General features: G+C 38.6%; 1 protein-coding gene across 4 annotated transcripts in view; it reads right to left on the bottom strand.

The window, feature by feature from the left end:
- Positions 1-24,388, bottom strand: part of tkta (transketolase a) — a 50,258-nt gene that overhangs the window by 6,147 nt on the left and 19,723 nt on the right. For 3 of the 4 annotated variants that reach the window (XM_061874289.1, XM_061874285.1, XM_061874286.1), the window contains 11 exons: positions 22,548-22,665; positions 22,285-22,434; positions 15,295-15,392; positions 13,582-13,773; positions 9,316-9,434; positions 9,037-9,233; positions 8,794-8,958; positions 1,062-1,218; positions 641-771; positions 495-578; positions 338-431 (listed from right to left, as the gene is read on the bottom strand). In XM_061874289.1, coding sequence (XP_061730273.1) covers positions 338-431; positions 495-578; positions 641-771; positions 1,062-1,218; positions 8,794-8,958; positions 9,037-9,233; positions 9,316-9,434; positions 13,582-13,773; positions 15,295-15,392; positions 22,285-22,434; positions 22,548-22,665 — 1,505 coding nt within the window. The remainder of the gene's footprint in view (positions 1-337; positions 432-494; positions 579-640; positions 772-1,061; positions 1,219-8,793; positions 8,959-9,036; positions 9,234-9,315; positions 9,435-13,581; positions 13,774-15,294; positions 15,393-22,284; positions 22,435-22,547; positions 22,666-24,388) is intronic. The other variant, XM_061874287.1, reaches the window with a different exon arrangement.

Below are 24,388 nucleotides of genomic sequence, written 5' to 3'. Positions count from 1 at the left end.
GGCATCAAAATTCCAAATGAGCTAATATTTGCAAAAAAAAACCAATGTTTTCGAATTCGAATGTTAAGCATCTTGTCTTTGCAGTCTTTTCAATTGAATATAAGTTGAAAAGGATTAGCAAATCATTGTATTCAGTTTTTATTTACGATTTACACAACGTGCCAACTTCACTGGTTTTGGGATTTGTAGATATTAGACTGCTCTGCCTCTCCACATAGACATATTCTTAGACAAAGTATTGCTACTCCAAAGTTGGTTCTGTTGCTAGTTGGGATCTGAAACAACAGCGCCCCTGCTGGATGCAGCCAAGTAGGGCACTTTAGTGTAGTTAAAGTACCTTTCTTAAGGTGTTCCGCTGCAGCCAGAGCCTCATGAAGAGTTACACCGGCAGCCACCACAGTCACCTGGTCCTCCTTGCTCTGGTACACCACCTGGCAGTCAAAAATAAAGATCATATTTCCCACCTGTCCTACTAATAGCACATTCCTAATTACCTTAGCCTGTCCAACATGGAAGTCTTCATTGCTGTTGTAAATGACGGCGCTGTCTTGGCGGCTGGTCCGGATGTAGCACACACCCTTTAGGAAAAGAAAAGCTTGATTAGTGCGAGGGTTTGCAGAAGAAGATGACACCTTCCTACCTTTGTGGATGCCGCCAGTTCCACAGCCTTCTCTGTAGACACTCCGTCACTGGGATAGAAGATGGTGGTCATAGGGAGCGCCCTGAACATCGCTATGTCCTCCAACCCCATCATGGAAGGCCCTTCCTCACCTGGAATACATTCTGTCAATCATTTCTATTCACTGAGTGTAGAGAAGATGAGACAGTCCTTGACGTCTGGGCAGGTGCATGCAGGACACGTATCGGACATGCGGTGTACCTGCGCCAACAGAGGAACACTTGGTTCCCTGCGGACAGCTTCCAGGAAGGGAAAAAGAGGGAAGGAAGTGAGGGCTCGTTGTGAAGACAACACAGGATTAGAGGGAGAAGGTGACAACTAGCACTACCAGTGTGAGGAAACAAATTGTTGGGAGATTGATTATTGATTGCTCATGACCAACCGGTGGAGAGGCCACAGTGGGAGCCACACACGTTGATGTTGCTGTCCAATAAGGCCGCCATGCGGAGTTGCTCGTAGGCACGGCTGAAAAAGGATGCCAGTGTGCTGGCGAACACAATGTTCCTCTCGCGGGCGCTACATCCAATGGCGGCACTGACCTGGGGAAATGAATGTTCTCATTAAGTAACCCAAAATGAAGCATGTTTAACATCATGAAAACCCTCTAGACAAGGGGTCAGCAACCCAAAATGTTGAAAGAGCCATGTTGGACCAAAAATACAACAACAACAAAATCTGCCTGGAGCCACTACAAATTAAAAGCCTTATCCGAGTTTTACAATGATGGCAACACATGATGTGTCTACATTGGCTATATTAGCCTACTATCAAAGGCTGACGCAAATCTTCATTGACAGAAATGTTGTATTTTAATTTTTATTCTACACATTTGTAAAACATTAGAAAACATTCGTAAAACGGACGGTTCTCAGAGTGGGATAACTGGAAATGACTGGCTTCGAATGGCAAAAGGTATAGATGTGTGTGTCCAAGTTTAAAGAAGCAGCAGGCTGTCTTCTTCTAATGGATTTATCACAAGCTTTGCAAGCTGGGTAATGTTTGCTGTGGTCTGGAACAACATGGCACACCCACAACTATCAGAAATGCAGCCAATATTACAAACCCCGTTTCCATATGAGTTGGGAAATTGTGTTAGATGTAAATATAAACAGAATACAATGATTTGCAAATTATTTTCAACCCATATTCAGTTGAATGCACTACAAAGACAAGATATTTGAAGTTCAAACTCATAAACTTTATTGTTTTTTGCAAATAATAATTAACTTACAATTTCATGGCTGCAACACGTGCCAAAATAGTTGGGAAAGGACATGTTCACCACTGTGTTACATCACCTTTTCTTTTAACAACACTCAATAAACGTTTGGGAACTGAGGAAACTAATTGTTGAAGCTTTGAAAGTGGAATTCTTTCCCATTCTTGTTTTATGTAGAGCTTCAGTCGTTCAACAGTCCGCTGTCGTATTTTACGCTTCATAACGCGCCACACATTTTCGATGGGAGAAAGGTCTGGACTGCAGGCGGGCCAGGAGAGTACCCGCACTGTTTTTTTTACGAAGCCACGCTGTTGTAACACTTGTCTTGCTGAAATAAGCAGGGGCGTCCGTGATAACATTGCTTGGATGACAAGATATGTTGCTCCAAAACCTGTATGTACCTTTCAGCATTAATGGTGCCTTCACAAATGTGTAAGTTACCCATGCCTTGGCCACTAATACACCCCCATACTATCACAGATGCTAGCTTTTGAACTTTGCGCCTATAACAATCAGAATGGTTATTTTCCTCTTTGTTCTGAAGGACACCATGTCCTCTGTTTCCAAATATAATTTGAAATGTGGACTTGTCAGACCACAGAACACCTTTCCACTTTGCATCCGTCCACCTTAGGTGAGCTCAGGCCCAGCCAAGCTGGCGGCGTTTCAGGATATTGTTGATAAATGGGTTTGGCTTTGCATAGTAGAGTTTTAACTTGCACTTACAGATGTAGCGACAAACTGTAGTTACTGACAGTGGTTTTATGAAGTGTTCCTGAGCCCATGTGGTGATATCCTTTACACACGGATGTTGGTTTTTGATGCAGTACCGCCTGAGGGATCAAAAGTCCGTAATATCATCGCTTACGTGCAGTGATTTCTCCAGATTCTCTTAACTTTTTTTGATGATTTTACCGACCGTAGATGGTAAAATCCCTGAATTCCTCGCAATAGCTCTTTGAGAAATGTTGTTCTAAAACTGTTCGACAATTTGCTTACAAAGTGGTGACCCTCACCCCTTTCTTGTTTGTGAATTACTTAGCAATTCATGGAAGCTGCTTTTATACCCAATCATGGCACCCAGCTGTTCCCAATAAGCCTGCACACCTGTTGGATGTTCCATATAAGTGTTTGATGAGCATTCCTTAACTTTATCAGTATTTATTGCCCCATTTCCCAACTTCTTTGTCATGTGTTGCTGGCATTAAATTCTAAAGTTAATGATTATCTGCAAAAAAAAAAATGTTTAGCAATTTGAACATCATACATGTTGTCTTTGTAGCATATTCAACTGAATATGGGTTGAAAATGATTTGCAAATAATTGTATTCCGTTTATATTTACATCTAACACAATTTCCCAATTCTTATGGAAACGGAGTTTGTACATACAGATAGCATGTCATGAGACGTGCACATATAAATTAAATACACAGAGGACATACGTAAAGAAAATGAAATGAGCTCAAATATACCTACAAACGAGGCATAATGATGCAATATGTACTTACAGTTAGCCTAAATAGCATGTTAGCATCGATTAGCTTGCAGTTATGGATTGACCAAATATGCCTGATAAGCACTCCAGCAAATCAATAAAAACAACAAACCTCACCTTTGAGCATTCACACACAGTATCAAACATTTGGTGGACAAAATTAGACAAAGAGAGAGTGCATAAAAGACGTCTTTCCGTGGCAGCGTCGGAGAATGTTGTACATCTAAACAAACTAGGATGAGTTCAAGGATCGCTGATATTAGTAGGACAACACGTTGCTAAATACTCTCTTAAGTGAAGCAGCTTTAATATAAACAGTGGGATTTCTACTAATTAGGAAGGTCTGTGTCATTTTTGTTCTACTACAGAAAATATATTGAAACAAAAAAAATGTTTTTTTTCATCTTTTTCCATTTTCACACCTCCCTGAAAGAGGTCCAGGTAGCCATTAGGGCGGCGCTAAAGAGCCACATCGGCCCTAAAGCCGCGGGTTGCTGACCCCCGCTCTAGACCAGTGGTTCTAAAACGTACCACTTCAGAAAAACACTTGGCTCTTCCAGTACCACCATAATGACCAACATTAAAACACAGGAGCATTGTAGGCCTAAATATTCATTAAAAACAAGGTAGAGGTTTTATTTAACAAGTGTATTAGATATTTTTTGCCACTGCTACATTACAAACAATGCACAGAGATAATCGAACAGTCTGTAGTCATTTTACAGTACACTCTTATAGTCCAATAATGCTGCCTGAGGCTGAGCCAATCAGTGGCCGCAATATTGATTGGTTGGGTTTCATCGAGTGGCCTATCTTTTAGTAATGTTTTTTTTAGTTCTCTCAGCCATTTTTATGATTACAAATGCTTAATTTAGGACCAGATTGTACAATATACTTTTCTTTTTTTTTTTTTGATATTCACAATAAATCTGCAATGTGGTTAAGTCCTAATATTTGAAGTGCAATCAAGTATGGAGGGACAACCATATTTTATTTGGTTTTAGCTTGGATTGTCATTGAGGCCATTTTATTTGCTGGTATTTGTTATTCTTTTTATCCATGTTTTTACATATTAATTTTATTTTTTACTTGTGTTTTTAGCTGTGTCTGGCTCTCTTTATTAGTTTCTGTGCCTTTTATCATGCATCATAATATTATTCTGTACAACATTTTGGTCCACTTTTTTTCAAAGTGCTCTACAAATCAATTTGGATTGGATTGTCCATCCATCCATCCATTTTCTACCGCTTGTCCCTCTTGGGGTTGCAGAGGAGGGGGTCGCTTGAGCTTATCTCAGCTGCATTCGGGCGACTGGATAAATATGTGTACCAAATTTCGTGAAGATTACTAACTCCCTAAAGTTGCAGCGGAGGTTGCGTTGAGCTGTGTAAGATAATTCAAGTCCTGAGGATTAATAGCTGTGTTGTGGTGTGTTTTTCAGAAAAATAATAGCACTGCCAACACAAAAGGCGGGCACCTTTTGACAAATTTTAAATGTTCAGTTTTTTTTGAAGAGCAGTTGAGTAATAGAAGATTGTGTATATATAAATGTGTTGGAAAATTACATCAAACAAAATACAAACTGTCACGTCAATAAAATTTAAATAAAGTTGTTATTTTTAACTTTGACCTAATAAGGTTTTATAAGGATAATATATTATTATTCATACCACAAGATAATCAATATTTTTTTGTATTAACAATTATGTACTTTTTATTGGTCCTATTTAAACAGATCTACCCTTCAACTTCTGACTTTGCTTCTTCCAGATGGTCCCGCCCTCTTCTCCTATTAATATTTCACTTGTGAATACACTTGCCGTAATTGTTTAGCATCACACACACGCACGCGCACACACACACACACACACACACATACATACACACACCCACACACACACGCGCACACACACACACACACACACACACGCACACGCACACGGACACACGCACACGCACACACACACACACAACTGTGACCTAGATTTGTGTAGTGTGCTGTTAGAGACACAACAATGCACATTTTAAATGGCTGATCTCCACAAATGATCTCTTAGTTATATTATTAAGATAATAATAATACATGCAGAGAATTGCCTTTAATACATAAAATCGACTCTTATAGTTATGCATCTTCACATAACTGATTAATAACATGTGTATAATTTTCTACCACAGGCACAGATTCAGCTGTGAAAGGTATAATCATAACCAATCAAGGCTGAAAACTAAGGGAAATGAAGTACCATCATTATTTACTATTGCATCATTATCCGGCAGAAGAACCACATTATTTATTCAAGCCACAAAGATAAATAATGATAATGATATAAACAGTCTAATGCAATACAATATATATTCAAATAGCACGGAGAAAAAATACAAAGAAAATAAGACAATAAATATTGTAAAAATATTGGGGGAAAAATAATATTTATAGTATTTTTAAAACATACTTTAGATTTGAAATATTTATAGGTATTGTTTTTAATAAAAGGAAATTACAATGATATAATATTACATTATTACAATAATGAACGGATTAGAATATCTACAATATTTTTTAAAACATAATTCAAATTGTTTTAGTTTGGCAAAAAACAACAACAATAAATTATAAAAATAATATAGTAAAAATCTTAACATTAGAATTCTTAAAACATATTTATATTTTGATATTGAAATATATGAACTTCCTAGCAGTCAGCATCCTAATGACAGCAGACATTTTACAGTAAGTGACATTTCATTATATATTTGTTTGGCTCTCATAAAGTCTGCAGTGAGCAGAAATCAGTGGTGAAGAAAAAAAACATTGTGATGTATTTTTTAAATTAATGCACCGCATATGCTTAAAATTATCAAATTGCGTAAATATCTAATATTATTACTAATTACAAATATACTTAAATCATGTATATAAAACTCTAATGGAGGTATTTAGATGTTCTTAGGGGCTCTATAGGCAGAATTGAACGGTTCGCATATGCTCCATTGTAAGTGGATATTTGATCGAGTGTATTTGATATCTAGAATGCAGTAAAAATAATCCATCTGTCGTCATGTCTTTCATAATGATTGTGACCCATAGGCATAATTAAAAAAAAGTGTTGTTTACAAATTAAACTACCATAACCAATGAACATTGTTTAAAGCAGACTCTATTCAGCTTTGAAGGAAGATAGAATGAAATAGTATAGTATAAAATCGTTTAAGCTGCTTTTCTATGGCAAGGAAACATATTCAATAACTTCAAAAAGCCTATATGACATTCAAACCCCTTTTCCATATGAGTTGGGAAATTGTGTTAGATGTAAATATAAACGGAATACAATGATTTGCAAATCCTTTTCAACCCATATTCAATTGAATGCACTACAAAGACAAGATATTTGATGTTCAAACTCATAAACCTTTTTTTTTTTGCAAATAATAATTAACTTGAAATTTCATGGCTGCAACACGTGCCAAAGTAGTTGGGAAAGGGCATGTTCACCACTGTGTTACATCAGCTTTTCTTTTAACAACACTCAATAAACGTTTGGGAACTGAAGAAACTAATTGTTGAAGCTTTGCAAGGGGAATTCTTTCCCATTCTTGTTTTATATAGAGCTTCAGTCTTTCAACAGTCCGGGGTCTCCGCTGTCGTATTTTACTCTTCATAATGCGCCACACATTTTTGATGGGAGACAGGTCTGGACTGCAGGCGGGCCAGGAAAGTACCCACACTCTTTTTTTACAGAACCACGCTGTTGTAACACGTGCTGAATGTGGCTTGGCATTGTCTTGATGAAATAAGCAGGAGCGTCCATGAAAAAGACGGCGCTTGGATGGCAGCATATGTTGTTCCAAAACCTGTATGTACCTTTCAGCATTAATGGTGTGTAAGTTACCCATGCCTTGGGCACTAATGCACCCCCATACCATCACAGATGCTGGCTTTTCAACTTTGCGCCGATAACAGTCCGGATGGTTCACTTCCCCTTTGGTCCGGATGACACGATGTCGAATATTTCCAAAAACAATTTGAAATGTGGACTCGTCAGACCACAGAACACTTTTCCACTTAGTATCAGTCCATCTTAGATGATCTCGGACCCAGAGAAGCCGGCGGCGTTTCTGGAAGTTGTTGATAAATGGCTTTCGCTTTGCATAGTAGAGCTTTAACTTGCACTTACAGATGTAGCGACAAACTGTATTTAGTGACAGTGGTTTTCTGAAGTGTTCCTGAGCCCATGTGGTGATATCCTTTAGAGATTGATGTCGGTTTTTGATACAGTGCCATCTGAGGGATCGAAGGTCACGGTCATTCAATGTTGGTTTCTGGCCATGCCGCTTACGTGGAGTGATTTCTCCAGATTATCTGAACCTTTTGATGATAATATGGATCGTTGATGTTGAAATCTTTGAATTTCTTGCAATTGCACTTTGAGGAACATTGTTCTTAAACTGTTTGACTATTTGCTCACGCAGTTGTGGACAAATGGGTGAACCTCGCCCCGTCCTTTCTTGTGAAAGACTGAGCATTTTTTGGGAAGCTGTTTTTATACCCAATCATGGCACCCACCTGATCCCAATTAGCCTGCACACCTGTGGGATGTTCCAAATAAGTGTTTGATGAGCATTCCTTAACCTTATCAGTATTTATTGGCACCTTTCCCAACTTCTCTGTCATGTGTTGCTGGCATCTAATTCTAAAGTTAATGATTATTTGCACAAAAAAAAGTGTTTATCAATTTGAACTTCAAATATGTTGTCTTTGTAGCATATTCAACTGAATATGGGTTGAAAATGATTTGCAAGTCATTGTATTCCGTTTATATTTACATCTAACACAATTTCCCAACTCATATGGAAACCGGGTTTGTAAATCTAAACTATGATTATTGTCAATAAAGTACAGTCACCCAAAGGCATTAGAACAGTGATCATTAAAAAGTGACAGTCAAATAGAATAAAATAATATATAGGGTAAAATATGAAAATATTAAAGTTAAAGTTAAAGTTAAACTACCAATGATTGTCACACACACACTAGGTGTGGCGAAATTATTCTCTGCATTTGACCCATCACCCTTGATCACCCCCTGGGAGGTGAGGGGAGCAGTGGGCAGCAGCGGTGCCGCGCCCGGGAATCATTTATGGTGATGTAACCCCCAATTCCAACCCTTAATGCTGAGTGCCAAGCAGGGAGGTAATGGGTCCCATTTTTGTAGTCTTTGGTATGACTCAGCCGGGATTTGAACTCACGACCTAACGATCTCAGGGCGGACACTCTAACCACTAAGCCACTGAGTGAAAAGAATAATTGGAAGAAGCAATACATATATACTACAACTGGGATTTTTATTATGTGTCCAATGTAGTACTATGGTTGAAACGGAGTGAATCATCTTACCATGTTTTGTTGAGAAACGTAACATTCCACAAAGCGATTGGGATGCTCATTCTTGAAGATCTCCGCGTATGTGAGGTTGTTCGTGTCCCCGTCCAAGGCCACCACGCGTTCGTTATAGCGGCCTAACTTGGCGATCGCCATCCCGTAGGCCTTACGTGTGGCAATCTTTGAAAGAAGGAAACGTTGGTAATATACTGTAATATCGTACATTTGTGTTGGCGTGCACTTAGACGGATGGGTAACCTTTTCTCCGGGCTTGTAAGAGGGGGCGCTGGCCATGCGGATGTTTCTCAGGCTGACTGGGGGCGAGTCCTCTACGGGAGCAGGCGGGTACAAGTGCTTGCTGGTGCTCATAATCCGACTCTGCAGATCCTTCATGACCATTTCGGCCATGTCTTTAGGCAGAGTTTTGGAGTGCCAGCCCATCTTATCTTCTGCAGCTAAAGCCACAACCAACAGTCTCTTAGATGATGTATATACAGTACATAGTATGTAACTTTTCTTTCAACGACTTTCAGTTACCTGGTATGCCTTTGCCCTTGACAGTTTTGGCGAGGATGGCGGTGGGCTTATGGCGTGGTTGGCCCAGAGCCTTGCACAGCTCCTCCACGCTGTGTCCATCCGCAATGATGGTATGCCATCTGTATGTACATACACGTATTACGTTATTACACAGCTATTTCATGCTACATGGATGCCTAATGATATAACCCCACAAACAATTTATTACCTAATGTGTCCATAGAAATTCAGTTTATCCAACTAAAATCTTTCAAATCACACTCATTTTCTGTCCCTCAAGGCGTCTTCGAGGGCACTTTTTGGTCTTAATTTATCTACTGTAATTTCCCCCCAACCAAATTCCACATTATTCAATATCAGTTGATTAAATCCTTGAGCTTTGGTTTTACTGCGCATTTACCTTTGTAAAAGTTCATAGGGGCTTCACTCACATATTTCCACCTTATTAGCAAAAACTGCGGTAAAAATTTTCTTTTTTTCCTTGAATGGGTCCGTTTTTTAAAGAAAACACAGCCTGAAATATATATGTATAATAAATATATGTAATTATATTCAGATTTATAATACCCTAAAACAAACTCAAACTGTGGTACATGAACAGCATTTTGTTTTTCTAACCACAATATTAATGTTCAAATTGTGTGTAAGGTTGCAGTGGCAACCTTACATATACTTGTTAAAAAAACAACAACAATTTTGCCTTGTTTTTAATGAATATTGAGGCCTACTACGCTACTGCATATTAATGTTGTCATGATAGTGGTACTGGTAGAAACAAGTTTTTTTCTGAAGGGTTACTTGGTGAAAACATTTTGAGAATCCTGCCCTAAAATAAAAGTATATTCACATACCATCAAAGTAATTTTATTTAAAAAAAAAAAAAATTCCCAGAAAAATATTGTATTAATACTTTTTTATTATTAAACCAGTGTCAGATTTCAAACAAGCATTCAAAGCAATCAGAACGAAAAAAAGTCAGTGTCCCAAAAACTACAGTAGAAATATTTTGTTGTAATTTTTTTTCTATTATTTAGCCTGAAATTGAAATTCATATTAATTATATGGATTTTTAATACATTTTGAAATCCTGTAAAATACAAGTACGTAGCTTCAAAGCTTTTACACTTAAATACACTTCCATAACATAATTTTTATATTTTATTATTATTTGTACTGTTATTATTGCTGCCCTTTGTCACCGAGTCTGTTGATGACTTTTATGGACAGAATTTCTAGGCGCAGTCAAGGCATTGAGGGGTTCCGGTTTGGTGGCCGCGGGATTCGGTCTCTGCTTTTTGCAGATGATGTGGTCCTGATGGCTTCATCTGGCCAAGACCTTCAGCTCTCCCTGGATCGGTTCGCAGCCAAGTGTGAAGCAAACGGGATGACAATCAGCACCTCCAAGTCCGAGTCCATGGTTCTCGCCCGAAAAAGGGTGGAGTGCCATCTCCAGGTTGGGGAGGAGACCCTGCCCCAAGTGGAGGAGTTCAAGTACCTAGGAGTCTTGTTCACGAGTGGGGGAAGAGTGGATCGTTAGATTGACAGGCGGATTGGTGCGGCGTCTTCAGTAAGGCGTCTGTATCGATCCGTTGTGGTGAAGAAGGAGCTGAGCCGGAAGGCAAAGCTCTCAATTCACAGGTCGATCTATGTTCCCATCCTCACCCATGGTCATGAGCTTTGGGTTATGATCGAAAGGACAACATCAAGGGTACAAGCGGCCGAAATGAGCTTCCTCCGTCGGGTGGCGGGGCTCTCCCTTAGAGATGGGGTGAGAAGCTCTGTCATCCGGGAGGAGCTCAATGTAAAGCCGCTGCTCCTTCACATCGAGAGGAGCCAGATGAAGTGGTTCGGGCATCTGGTCGGGATGACACCGGAATGCCTCCCTAGGGAGGTGTTTAGGGCACGTCCAACCGGTAGGAGGCCACGGGGAAGACCCAAGACACGTTGGGAAGACTATGTCTCCCGGCTGGCCTGGGAACGCCTAGGAATTGGCTGGGGAGAGGAAAGTCTGGGCTTCCCTGCTTAGGCTGCTGCCCCCGCGACCCGACCTCGGATAAGCGGAGGAAGATGGATGGATGGATTATTAGTAGTAGTAGTAGTATTCGGCTCAGTTACAGGCAGATGTATCAATTTTCCACACATGAGGACAAAAACGTTGCAGAATAAACGTTGCAGAATATTTTATTGTCATACTTTTTTCTACTTTAATAGGTCAGTCCCTTAAAAGAAAAGTCAGTTTGAAATATACATGTATACTAATTAAATGAAATGTTAATTATATTTTGTTTTTAAAAAATCCACAAAATACTTTTATTATGTTACTATTATTACTATTATTATTAATATTGTTGTTGTTGTTGATATTATTAGGCCCTGAGATGGCTAGATGATAGGTAGATACATTAATTTTCACAATTTTTTCCTCCTGTGTCCGATTGTAAACAAGCACAAAGGACAGAACATGTCAGTTGCCAAAATACTGCTGTTTATACCATTTTAATTTAGTCCTTTAGATCTAATTCAGCCTGAGATATATATATTAAATATTATTTGCATATTTTAGTATTTTAACGTTTTTATTTGGACCCGCGTGTTCACTTTGCTTAGTTTTATAATAAAATAATAAAACGTTTACATAAACACTATTACCCAACATTGACAGCGACACACATTTATCATTTCAGTAACAAAGCACCCTTGCAAAAAAAAACGGTGACAGTAAGAAATTTTGCTGCATGCTTTGAATAGAAAAAGTAGCCCCATCTGGTGAACACATTTTTAAAAAATCTAAATGTTCCATCCATCCACAGATCTATTTTCTACCGCTTGTCCCTTTCGGATTCACAGAAGGCTAGAGCCTATCCCAGCTGCACTCGGGTGGCAGGGTACTACCTGGACAAGTCGCCACCTCATCGCAGGGTCAACACAGATAGACAGGCAACCACATTTATTAGTTAGTGCTTAAATAAATGTGGGATAAAAAACATTTTATTTTCAGTGTTTTTCATTTAGGCGTTTCTGTTCATGTTTGTGTAGCTTTGCCATTTTAGGCTAATTTCAGAACTAGTATATAATATAGTGGCAAAAAATAAACGTCATCTTTCAAATTTCCCCTATATTGATTGAAAAAGACAACTCAATGGCAAAGGATGTCTCTAGAACTGTGGTTAGCAACCTGCGCAGGTGGCTTTTTAGCGCCGCCCTTGTGGCTCCCTGGACCTCTTCAAGAGATGTGTGAAAATGAAAAAAGGTGAAAAACCAAATAAATGTTTTCTGTGGGAGAACAAATATGACACAAACCTTCCTAATTGTTGGAAATCCGACTGTTTATGTCATACATGCTTCACTGATGAGAGTACTTGGCAAGCACCGTTTTGTCCTACTAATTTCAGCGATCATAGAACTCATAGTTTGTTTACATGTACAACTTTCTCTGATGCTGCCACAGAAAGACGTGTGTTATGCCACTCCTTCTTTGTCTCATTTTGTCCACCAAACGTTTTATGCTGTGCGTGAATGCACAAAGGTGAGCTTTGTTGATTTTATTGATTTGCAGGAGTGCTTATCAGGCATATCCATGACTGCAAGCTAATCGATGCTAGCATGCTATTTAGGCTAGCTGTATGTACATATTCCATCATTAAGCCTTGTTTGTAGGTTTATTTGAGCTCATTTAATATCCTTTACTTTTATCATATGTTTATATAATTTGGTTGTGCATATCCCATGACATATTATCTGTATGTAATATTGGCTGCATTTCAGAGAGTTGTTTGTGTGCTATGTTGTTCCAGACCACAGCAAACGTTACCCAGCTTGCAAAGATTGTAATAAATCCATTAGAAGAAGACAGCCTGCCGTTTCCTTATACTTGGATACACACATCTATACCTTTGGCCATTCTGAGCCAGTATTTTCTATAAGTTATTTCATCCTGTGAGAAGAGATTTTCAATGTTGCAAAAATGTTTAGAATAAACATTAAAATACAACATTTCTGGCAACGAAGATTTGTGTCACCCTTTGATAGTAGGCTAGTGTAGCTAATATAGACACTTACATCATGTGATGCCTTTAATATAACACTTATATAAGGCTTTTAATTTTTTCGTGGCTCCAGACAAGATTTGTATATTTTTTTTTGCTCCAATATGGCTCTTTTAACATTTTGGATTGCTAACCCCTGTTCTAGAATCTCTTAGGAGGTAACTTGCTGCAACCGACTTATGTTATGTGTGAGCTTTGACGTTTGTGTGCACGTTGTTACCCGAAAGCTTCACAGCGTTTCTGGTATTTCTCAGCGTTGTGCTGCAAAGGTGCGTTGTCACTTTGGCTCAGGCGGTTGATGTCCATGACGGCCACCAGGTTGTCAAGTTGGTAGTGAGAAGCGAACGACATGGCTTCCCACACGGAGCCTTCGGCCATCTCGCCTTCCCCCAACAGGCAGTAAACGCGGTAGCTGCAGTGCAGAGAAGAGTGGCGCCATTAGTGTACGAGCACTCGTGCGTAGGAAACATGAAGATGCAACGTGACAAGTTCTGGTGTAAGCAGGCGTGCTAAATGTGTCCTGAGGCTTCTGAAGGTGTGGCTGTTGAATTTCATACCTGTGTCTCAAATATGTCCTTCAAATATGAAAGGTTGTTTTACATGGAAGGCGCTGGAATTGTTGATGATAAATTAAAACATGGTATCAAGGCCATTTTTGACTTGCAGTTTGTTTTAATTGGCTATTTGCAAGAAATAAGTTAAAAAAAAAAAAGTTAAACAATTTTTTTGGGACAATGACTATGTAGTGTGTCTAAATACTCACTAAATCTACAGACAAAGTCGCTAAGTTGGCAACACTGATCCCTCCAGCTATGTCTTCTTATCCTCTGGCAGCCAGGTGAGTTATAATGTGTTTACAGGTAGTACCTGTATGGAAAACACTTTATAGCAGTTTCCTAACCATAGGACGAAGGCCCATTGTTGGGCCGCGAGCGTGGGCACCAAAAAATATCTGTTTCTCAGCTGTGGTCCATATGCACCGCAGCAATACTCAGTTGTAGTACACTTTTCCCCCATTTGTGTCAGTAATGACACTATCAAACAAACTAACTAAAGCAGGGGTGTCAAAGTCAAGCCCGCGGGCCAGATCCGGCCCGTGAATGAATGATCAATGGCCCACGGGATGATATGTGATTAGTATTAGAACCGGCCCGCAGGCTACAGCCACCTGCTGCTGTTTGGCACGCACCAATACTCCATCAGTGTTGGCGCTAGGAATTTTCAAAAAGGAGTCCCAGGGCACATTTTTGGGGTCCCACTTTTTTGTAAGCGTTTTGAAAACAAATGATAAATGTATGCATTATCCTGTTATATCGCACATTCTATATTGTGTTTTGGAAAAAGTTTGTAATAAACATTACTTAATTCATTAAAAAAAGTACAAAAGAAAATTAATTTTTATGCATATGTAAATGTATTAAGTTATAAACATTAATTTACTTTCTTCTTTCTTTCATGAAACTAAAGTTACTTTACTTCATTCTTTTATTCATTAATTTATGTAGTCATTTGTCTAACTTATTTACTTACTTTTCAGCAATCTATGTTAAATTTTGAACACATCTTTTTAATAAAATAAAATAAAATCTCTCTGCATAAGTTATATATGTATTGTTTACATTGTGTATTCTATTCTCTGCCTATGGGAAAATATAATACAGAAAGTGGATCATCGGCATTGAGCGACATGGTTCTTAAGCATGTTGGAAAAAAATCAATGCACGGCCATGACGGTTCCTTCGATTTTGTTCAGGAAGCAAAATGTGCTTGTAGAAAGATGTGAAGTACAGCTCTGTGATTATTAGAGCAGAAGAATCAGGCGAGCAGAGCATGTAGCTGCAGCACACGCCCTAAAAAGAAGCTAGCACATGAACGCAGTAGTGGAAAAAAACAGACATATTTTATTTTAACGCAGTTATGTCGGAAGGCTTACCTTGCTTTGTCAAAGTATTTCGCCGTGTACGCCATTCCACAGGCCACACCCAGTCCCTGCCCTAAATAGCCAATGGTCACGTCCACGAATTGCTGCTTCTGCAATGAAACACATCCCATATGGCGTTACAGTAATTGGGGGGGTTGGGGCGAGACATAGAGGTGTAACGATACCTCGTAACCACGGATTCTTTATGTACTTCGCTTTTAGGGCATACCTGTCAACACTTGCATTGGAAAATAGGATTCCCTAAAAAGTATGCTTTTAGCCAACTGAATTTCCGCAGGATTTCTATATGTGCTTTGTGACTGGCTGACGCCCACTCAAAATCAACTGATATAGGCTCCAGTTCATTCTTGACTCTCATGTGAAGTGTGTAGATCAGTGTTTTTCAACCTTTTTTGAGCCAAGGCACATTTTTTTGCGTTAAAAAAATGCAGAGGCACACCACCAGCAGAAATCATTAACAAACGAAACTCAGTTGACAGCAAAAAGTTGCTGTTGGATATGACTTTAAAGCATAACCAAACATGCGTCACTATAGCTCTTGTCTCAAAGTGGGTGTACTCTCCCGTCCAAAGGCAAAACCCAGTAACTCAATTTTGGTCAAAACTTAGCTGATAATAATTTTGGAGTTCCTAGGTGATATGCTTTACATTAGTCTATGCGATATTATAATTTGTTCCGTAAGTAAGCTGTTACGCGCATGGCAGGACCTAGCAACTACCACATAACCGCGTAGATACAACAGAAAAACCTAGTATCTAAAGGGACCAATCGGAGCTTCTTTGTCAGTCGCCTTATTGTCTTTAATGATACATTTGCACGAATGGGGGCCGACGGTCAACCTGATTATGTGATATTATGGCACGAGGGGATCTTTGGAAGATTGGCCCAGGACGTTGCAAGCACCTTCATTAAATGTATTGTTCTTGATTTTTCCCCTTGCATACTCTTTTGGGCAGATAACTGTGGAGGTCAAAATAAAAACTGGACGCTGTACACGGCTTTTGCCCAATGTGTAAACGCAGAATGGGGCCCACCCGAGATTGTGATAAAATATCTGGAGAAAGGGCACATGTTCATGAGAGCAGATTAAATCCATGGCTCAATCGGCAAGAAAATGAAAGCTCAAGAAAACATCTATACGTTTGATGACTTTGTAGATCTTTGTAAGACAGCATCAAGATAGATTGGTTTTCCTTTGTTTTCTCAAAATCAGCTAGAAGTGAGTTACTAGGTTTTGCCTTTGGACATGAGTACTGTCACCACCTGTCACATCACACCCTGACTTATTTGGACTTTTTTGCTCTTTTCCTGTGTGTAGTGTTTTACTTCTTGTCTTGTGCTCCTATTTTGGTGGCTCTTTCTCTTTTTTTGGTATTTTCCTGTAGCAGTTTCATGTTTTACTTTGAGCAATTGATTGATTGAAACTTTTATAAGTAGATTGCACAGTACAGTACATATTCCATACAATTGACCACAAAATGGTAACACCCCAATAAGTTTTTTAACTTGTTTAAGTCAGGGTCCACGTTAATCAATTGATTTTTGACCCATATTTCCCGCATCCACTTTGTTTTAGCAATCAAGACTATTTCAGTTGTCGTGTGGACATTTTCGATTGTCATGTCATGTTCGGATGTACTTTGCGGACGCCGTCTTTGCTCCACAGTAAGTCTTTGCTGTCGTCCAGAATTGTGTTTTTGTTTACTTTGCAGCCAGTTCAGTTTTATTTTCATTCTGCATAGCCTTCCTTAAGCTTCAATGCATTTTCTTAGGGGCACTCACCTTTTCTTTATTTTTGGTATAGGCATTAGACACCTTTTTACCTTCACACTGCCTCCCGCTGTTTCCGACATCTACTGATATGGAAGAGTATTACACGGTTACTCTGCCAAGCTCTAGACAACACTGACTTTCTGATTGATTGATAGAAACTTTTATAAGTAGATTGTCCAGTACAGTACATATTCTGTACAATTGACCACTAAATGGTAACACCCGAATAAGTTTTTCAACTTGTTTAAGTCGGGGTCCACGTTAATCAATTCATGGTAGACACTCAACAACAACAACACATCATTTGCATACCGTAATTACTGGTTTGCAAAAGATATTTTTAACCCAAATAGGTGAAATTAGATAATCTACCACGGCACACAAGACTGTATCTCACAGCACACAAGTGTGCCGCGGCACAGTGGTTGAAAAACACTGGTGTAGATCATGGATGCATTGAAAACAGAAGTGTTCAAATGTTTTCCAATGAAGGCTGCATCTTGAAAAATCATAGGAGACACTTTGATATTGTTACTTATTTTAGTTAGTTCGTTTGTTTGTTAGTTACTTAGTTCCTTATTTAGTTACTTTTGTAGTTACTTGGTTTGGTAGTCGATTGGATCATTAGTTTTTAAGTTACTTTGTTTTTTTGTTTGTTCATTAGTTACTTCTTGGTTAATTTGTCAATTAGTTACCAACCATCCATCCATCTTCTTCCGCTTATCCAAGGTTGGGTCGCGGGGGCAGCAGCCTAAGCAAGGAAGCCCAGACTTCTCTCTCCCCAGCCACTTCGTCCAGCTCCTCCCGGGGGATCCCGAGGTGTTCTCAGGGCAGCTGGGAGACATAGTCTTCCCAACGTGTCCTGGGTCTTCCCCGTGGCCTCCTACCGGTCGGGCGTGCCCGAAACACCTCCTTAGGGAGGCGTTCGGGTGGCATCCTGGCCAGATGCCCGAACCACCTCGTCTGGCTCCTCTCGATTTGGAGGAGCAGCGGCTTTACTTTGAGTTCCTCCTGGATGACAGAGCTTCTCACCCTATCTTTAAGGGAGAGCCCCGCCACCCGGCAGAGCAAGCTCGTTTGTTTTTGTTAATTACTTAATTTGTTTGTTCATTCTCTTATTAGTTACTTAGTTATACTTAGACAAACTTTATTGATCCACAAGGAAAATTGTTCCACACAGTAGCTCAGTTACAAAGGATTGACAAAGAATTGAAAGAGTAAGGATGGAAAGGATAATGCAGGTATAAAGTAGGCTAAAAATGTACCGTAGTAGCAATATCAAATATATGTAATATTTATATTATATATACAGTATGTAATATGGTGATATATGACATTATTATATTGTATTATATTTTTATATAATATATATACAATATATAACAAATTCCAATTACCATGTACAATATTACAGTATATGTAACAGCTGTAGCAAAAAAAAAAAAAAAGGGCATCATAAAATAGAGAGTAGATCCAGTTACTTAGTTACTTGGTTCGTTTTTGTTAGTTACTTTGTTTGTTCATTCGCTTATTAGTTACTTAGTTCATTACTTACTGAGTTCATTAGTTACTTGGTTTGTTTTTGTTAGTTACGTACTTGGTTTGTTCATTTGTTCAGTAGTTATTTTCCTAGTTAGTTACTTAGTTTGTTTGCTCATGAGGTTTGTTAGTTATTTAGTTTGGTAGTTCCTCAGTTTGTTAGCTCCTTGGTTTGTCAATTACTTTGTTAGGGAATCAGATCGTTAGTTTGTTAATTAATCAGGTCATCAATCTGTTAGCTACTTAATTTGTTAGTTACTTTGTTAGTTAATCAGGTCATTAATTCATTAGGCAGTCAAGTTCCATAGTTTGTTTGTTTTATTTATTTATTTAGTTAATTACTTATTCAGTTTGTTAGTTCCTTAGTTTTTTACTAACTTTGTTTGTTTGTTCGTTACTTCATTTGATTGTTTGCAATGTAACTCAGAAAGTTATTGGGCGATTTTGATTAAACTTTCAGAACATGTCAAGACTGGGATGAGGAAAATGTGATTCGATTTTAGTGGTGATCCCTATTATTTCTACCATGTTACCTAACGTTTACGTTATGAGGCGCTACTTCTGTGTGTATGTGCGTATGTTAGCGGCCCCGCCTTTAACCACAGAGACAAAAGAGTGGCTCACAGACAAGAGAATTCCCTCCATTATTTTCATATTGCCATACAACAGGGGTGTCAAACTTATTTTAGATCCGGAGCCACATGGAGAAAAATGTACTCCCAATTGGGCTGCCCTGGTAAAATCATGACACGATGACTTAAAAATAAAGACAACTTCAGATTGTTTTCTTTGTGTAAAAATAAAACGAGCACATTCTGAAAATGTATAAATCATAATGTTGGTGGGGGGTTTTTTTTACACCCACTCGTTGGGAATAACCTTTATTTGTCATTTTCTGAATACATTATGTGATAATGTTCATCAATCAACTCATTGGTGATCATTTTCAAACTATAAAGATAAAAAAATATTATCAAAATCAAATTACAGGATGTTATTTATGTATTTTGCTCATTTTCCTCGACTAGTTCGCTAACATAATGTGGTTTATTTTTTGTACATATGTAGCATCGTCTAAAAAAGATACAAGAATTGCTATTGCGACATCTCATGGACACATTTAGAACAGTAGTTTCTTTCATTCAAATATTTCGGCTCATTTTTTTACTTAACAAACTCATCCCGTGGGCCGGATAAAACCTGTTCGCGGGCCGCACGTTTGACACCCCTGCCAAAGGTAACCAGGTGCTAAGACCGATGCAAAGAGCTAACCCTCTTGAAGCCGTTTTAGAAGCAACAGATGTAGAAAACAAAATAAACAATTACATTACAATTGTAGTATTGCATTCGCTGTGGTTCTTCTGTTTCTTTGTTAGCGGCATAAAAAAGAAAAAAAATATGGGCAGAATTTAGATGAAATTTTCAGGAAATGTTTGATATTGGATAAAGAACAAGTGATAAAAAAATGTTCTATCCATTTCTCTTTGACCGTTTACATATTTCACCGGAAAGCAAAACAGTAGTTTTGCTTTCCGGTGAAATATGTAAACTATTAGTAATGTTCTTAAACCGAATCCAGCCACTTCACTGGAGATGACAAGTGAAACTTGTGAAAAATTTCTCTCCTTTTTTAATGATAAGGTTGCTTCTATTCGGGCAAATCTTTCTCGTTTTCCACTAAGTTTTAATGTGGCCACTCAGTGCTCGACTGTGTTCTGTCACTTTGAGCCTGTGTCCATGCCTGAACTTACAGGAATAGTCGGCAAGCTAAAACCCTCATCATGTTCCACAGACCCAGTCCCCCCTCGCTTTTTTAAAGAAATCTGGGACACTATTGATTCGTCTGTTAGGAACATTATCAACAGCAGCTTGATTTCTGGCTGTGTCCCCTCCTTTTGTAAAAAAGCTGTTGTTTAGCCTTTGATTAAAAAACCAGGTCTTGATCCGACAAGTTTGTCAAATTATCGGCCCATTTCCAAATTACCTTTTGTGTCAAAGATTTTGGAGAAATGTGTTCTGGCACAACTGCAGCCTTTTTTAGATGAAAATAGCACTTTAGATCCATTTCAGTCTGGATACAAAGCTTTGCACAGTACTGAATCTGCACTTTTAAAGGTTTTTAATGACTTGCTTTTAATGTCTGATTCTGGCAGCTCTGCCATTTTAGTGCTTTTAGATCTTACAGCTGCCTTTGACACAGTCGACCACACAATTCTTTTAGACCGCCTGAGAGACTGTGTGGGTGTCAGGGGGACTGCGTTAGAGTGGTTCAGATCTTACCTGTCTGAGAGGTCCTTCTCTGTCAGGCTGGGGGACGCCACCTCCTCTTCTGCCCCGCTTTACTGTGGTGTCCCCCAAGGATCTATTTTAGGCCCCATCCTGTTCGCTCTTTATCTCCTCCCTCTTGGAGATATTTTTAAGAAACATGGAGTGTTTTATCACTTTTATGCAGATGACTGCCAAATTTATATGCCGATTTCAAAAAGCCACGGCCCCCTTACACCCCTTCTTAACTGTCTATGTGACGTCAAGGCTTGGTTAGCCCAGAATTTTTTAATAATGAATGAGGGAAAAACGGAAATTTTAGTTTTTAGTCCTTACTGACTTGGGACCATTGCAAAATTATGTGCGTCCCAAAGTCACCAGCCTTGGCGTCACTGTAGACAGCGATTTTAAACTAGACAAACAAGTCAATGGCGTTTTAAAATCGTGTTTTTATCACCTTCGTCTTTTAGTAAAGGTTTAACCGTTTTTATCTTTTAACCTTTTTGAACAAGTTGTGCATGCTTTTATTTCAAGTTGCCTGGACTACTGCAATGCACTTTATGCTGGCATTAGCCAAAAAGCTCTCTCCCGGTTGCAGTTAGTCCAGAACGCAGCAGCACGACTTTTAACAGGGGCCAGGAAACCCCAGCATATAACCCCAATTCTTCAGAGTTTGCACTGGCTCCCTGTTCATTTTAGAATTGATTTTAAAACATTGCTGTTTGTTTTTAAATCTTTACATGGACTGGCACCTCAATATATCTCGGACCTCATCCAAATTTACATTCTTGAGCGCACTCTGAGGTCCGAAAGCCAGCTCCAGCTCGTGGTGCCCAAGACCGGACTTAAGACCAGGGGAGACAGGGCCTTCTCTGTGGTCGGCCCTAAGCTCTGGAACACTCTGCCGCTCCATGTTCAAACTGCTTCCACAGTGGAGTGTTTTAAGTCTCGTCTTAAGACCCACTTTTATTCTTTGGCTTTTAACACTACGTGAGTTGTGTGGTCCTCTGTTGTCCTCTGTGTTTTTTATACACTTTTATTTTTATTTTACTGTTTTAATTGATTTTACCCTTTAAATAGTTTTTAATCATATTTGTTTTTATATTGTTTTTATTGGTTTTATTTTTATTCATTTTTTGTTTTATTCAGTCATTAGTGGAGCATAATATTGTTTTTAACATGGCTGTGCAGCACTTTGGAAACGTTATTGTTGTTTAAATGTGCTATATAAATAAAGTGGATTGGATTGGATTGGATAAAACAACAGACCAGGTTTTTCAAGCTCTAGCTTCTCCTTGGCACTACTGCTAAACAGGTGACCAAAGGCTGCACTGTATCACTGTATTACTGCACTTTTTTACACTTCCTGTCGGTGTGGGAGCTTGGAAATACAAACACAAGTACCGTTACACCCGTAGTGAGCATTTGATGTCTCCTTACAGGAACGAGGTGGCCCTCCTGTGAGGAGTCAACCTGGCACAAAGTCAGCATCTCGCTCTCCTTCAGGAAGCCCATCTCAACCCACATGGAGTACAAGGCAGGTGCAGTAAGAGCCTATAGGACACAGTGAAGTCCCATTGAAGCACTTCATATGGTAACATCATTCAAAATGTCCAAAAAAGGTGTAGCAAACCGCTACTATGTCTTTTTTGCTCGCTCACGCGCACCTTAGACATGAGGAAACGATCGCTGTGGAAGTTGCGGGGGTCTTCAGGGCGGTACTTCATGGTGTGGAAGAAAAGGACAGACATGATTTCGGCCACACTGCAGCATGATGTGGGGTGTCTGTGGGGAAAAGAAAGAGAGTGCGTTAAAATATGCATGTCTTTGAATTTGTGCACTTACTATATACTTGAGTGCATAAAGACATTTACGCTGGCCAGTACTAAAAAAAAGTACTTAGATACTGTATTTGACGCGCTATAAAAAGTGTGCAGTGATTAGAGATGAGTACCTTTCACCATAATATATGCCAGTGGTTCTCAATCTTTTATCACTGATGTACCCACTGTGAAGATTTTTTTAATTCAATTACCCCCTAATCAGAGCAAAGCATTTTTGGTTGAAAAAAAGAGATAAAGAAGTAAAATACAGCACTATGTCATCAGTTTCTGATTTATTAAATTGTATAACAGGGCAAAATATTGCTCATTTGTAGTGGTCTTTCTTGAACTATTTGGAAAAAAAGATATAAGAATAACTAAAAACTTGTTGAGAAATAAACAAGTGATTCAATTATAAATAAAGATTTCTACACATAGAAGTAATCATCAACTTAAAGTGCCCTCTTTGGGGATTGTAATAGAGATCCATCTGGATTCATCAACTTTATTCTAAATATTTCTTCACAAAAAAAGAAATCTTCAACATCAATATTGATGGAACATGTCCACAAAAAATGTAGCTGTCAACACTGAATATTGCATTTCTGTATTTCTTTTCATAGCTTATGAACTTGCATTCCAATTTTGTTGAAGTATTATTCAATAAGTATATTTATAAAGGATTTTTGAATTGTTACAATTTTTAGAATATTAAAAAAAAATCTCACATACCCCTTGGCATACCTTCAAGTACCCCCAGGAGTACGCTAAACCCCATTTGAGAACCACTGCCATATGCCATACCAATACGTTACGGTACCTGGTACTTAATACAAGCACTCAACGGTACCAATTTTCGGTACTTTTGCCATTCTTTTTATCTCATTTGCAAGTATGCATTGATTTTAGTTTGTCCTAGTTGTGTTTTTGTATGCCATACCAATACGTATGCCATACCAATACGTTACGGTATCTGGTACTTAATACAAGCAGGCAACGGTACCAATTTTCGGTACTTTTGCCATTCTTTTTATCTCATTTGCAAGTATGCATTGATTTTAGTTTGTCCTAGTTGTGTTTTTGTAGTCAGGAAGTAGTCTTTGGAATTAAGTTGAATGTGCCAATATTGTCTATTATTGAGTGACTTGAGTCCTACAAAGTGTTTATACTGTAGGTATTGTACTTACTACACACCGGGTATTTGATTGTAACGTATCTTAGTTGTAGCTTTAATTAGCAAATTTGGAGGTGTTGAAATCACCATGTAAAATCACTTATGCCAATCAGTAGCATGTATTTGGCATAGCCAATGTAATGAGCTTTGAGCTAGTGCATTTTGAAAACTTTACGAACAAATAAGACGCTATAAATACGCTTGTTTGCCCGCCATGACAGACAAAAATTGACACCATTGAGTAATTTGGTCGGTTCCTATAACAACACAGAATTCAATAGCCATCCCTATCGTGTCTTAATCAGTATTGGTGTTAGCAATCAATCAGCATAGTTCTGTCCCCCAAATAAATATTTTATGTACAGTACATAGAATATTTATTATATAGTATATAGTTTACTAAACTATATACTTACATACTACATACTTACAGTGTAATGCTGTCCTAAAATTCATGACTGTTGTTACACATTTAGTCGAAAAATAACAATTGTGACTTTTTTATCCACTT

Source organism: Nerophis ophidion, linkage group LG16 (genome assembly GCF_033978795.1).
Source record: "Nerophis ophidion isolate RoL-2023_Sa linkage group LG16, RoL_Noph_v1.0, whole genome shotgun sequence".
Classification (NCBI taxonomy): domain Eukaryota; kingdom Metazoa; phylum Chordata; class Actinopteri; order Syngnathiformes; family Syngnathidae; genus Nerophis; species Nerophis ophidion.
This window is presented reverse-complemented; position numbering and strand designations above follow the sequence as displayed.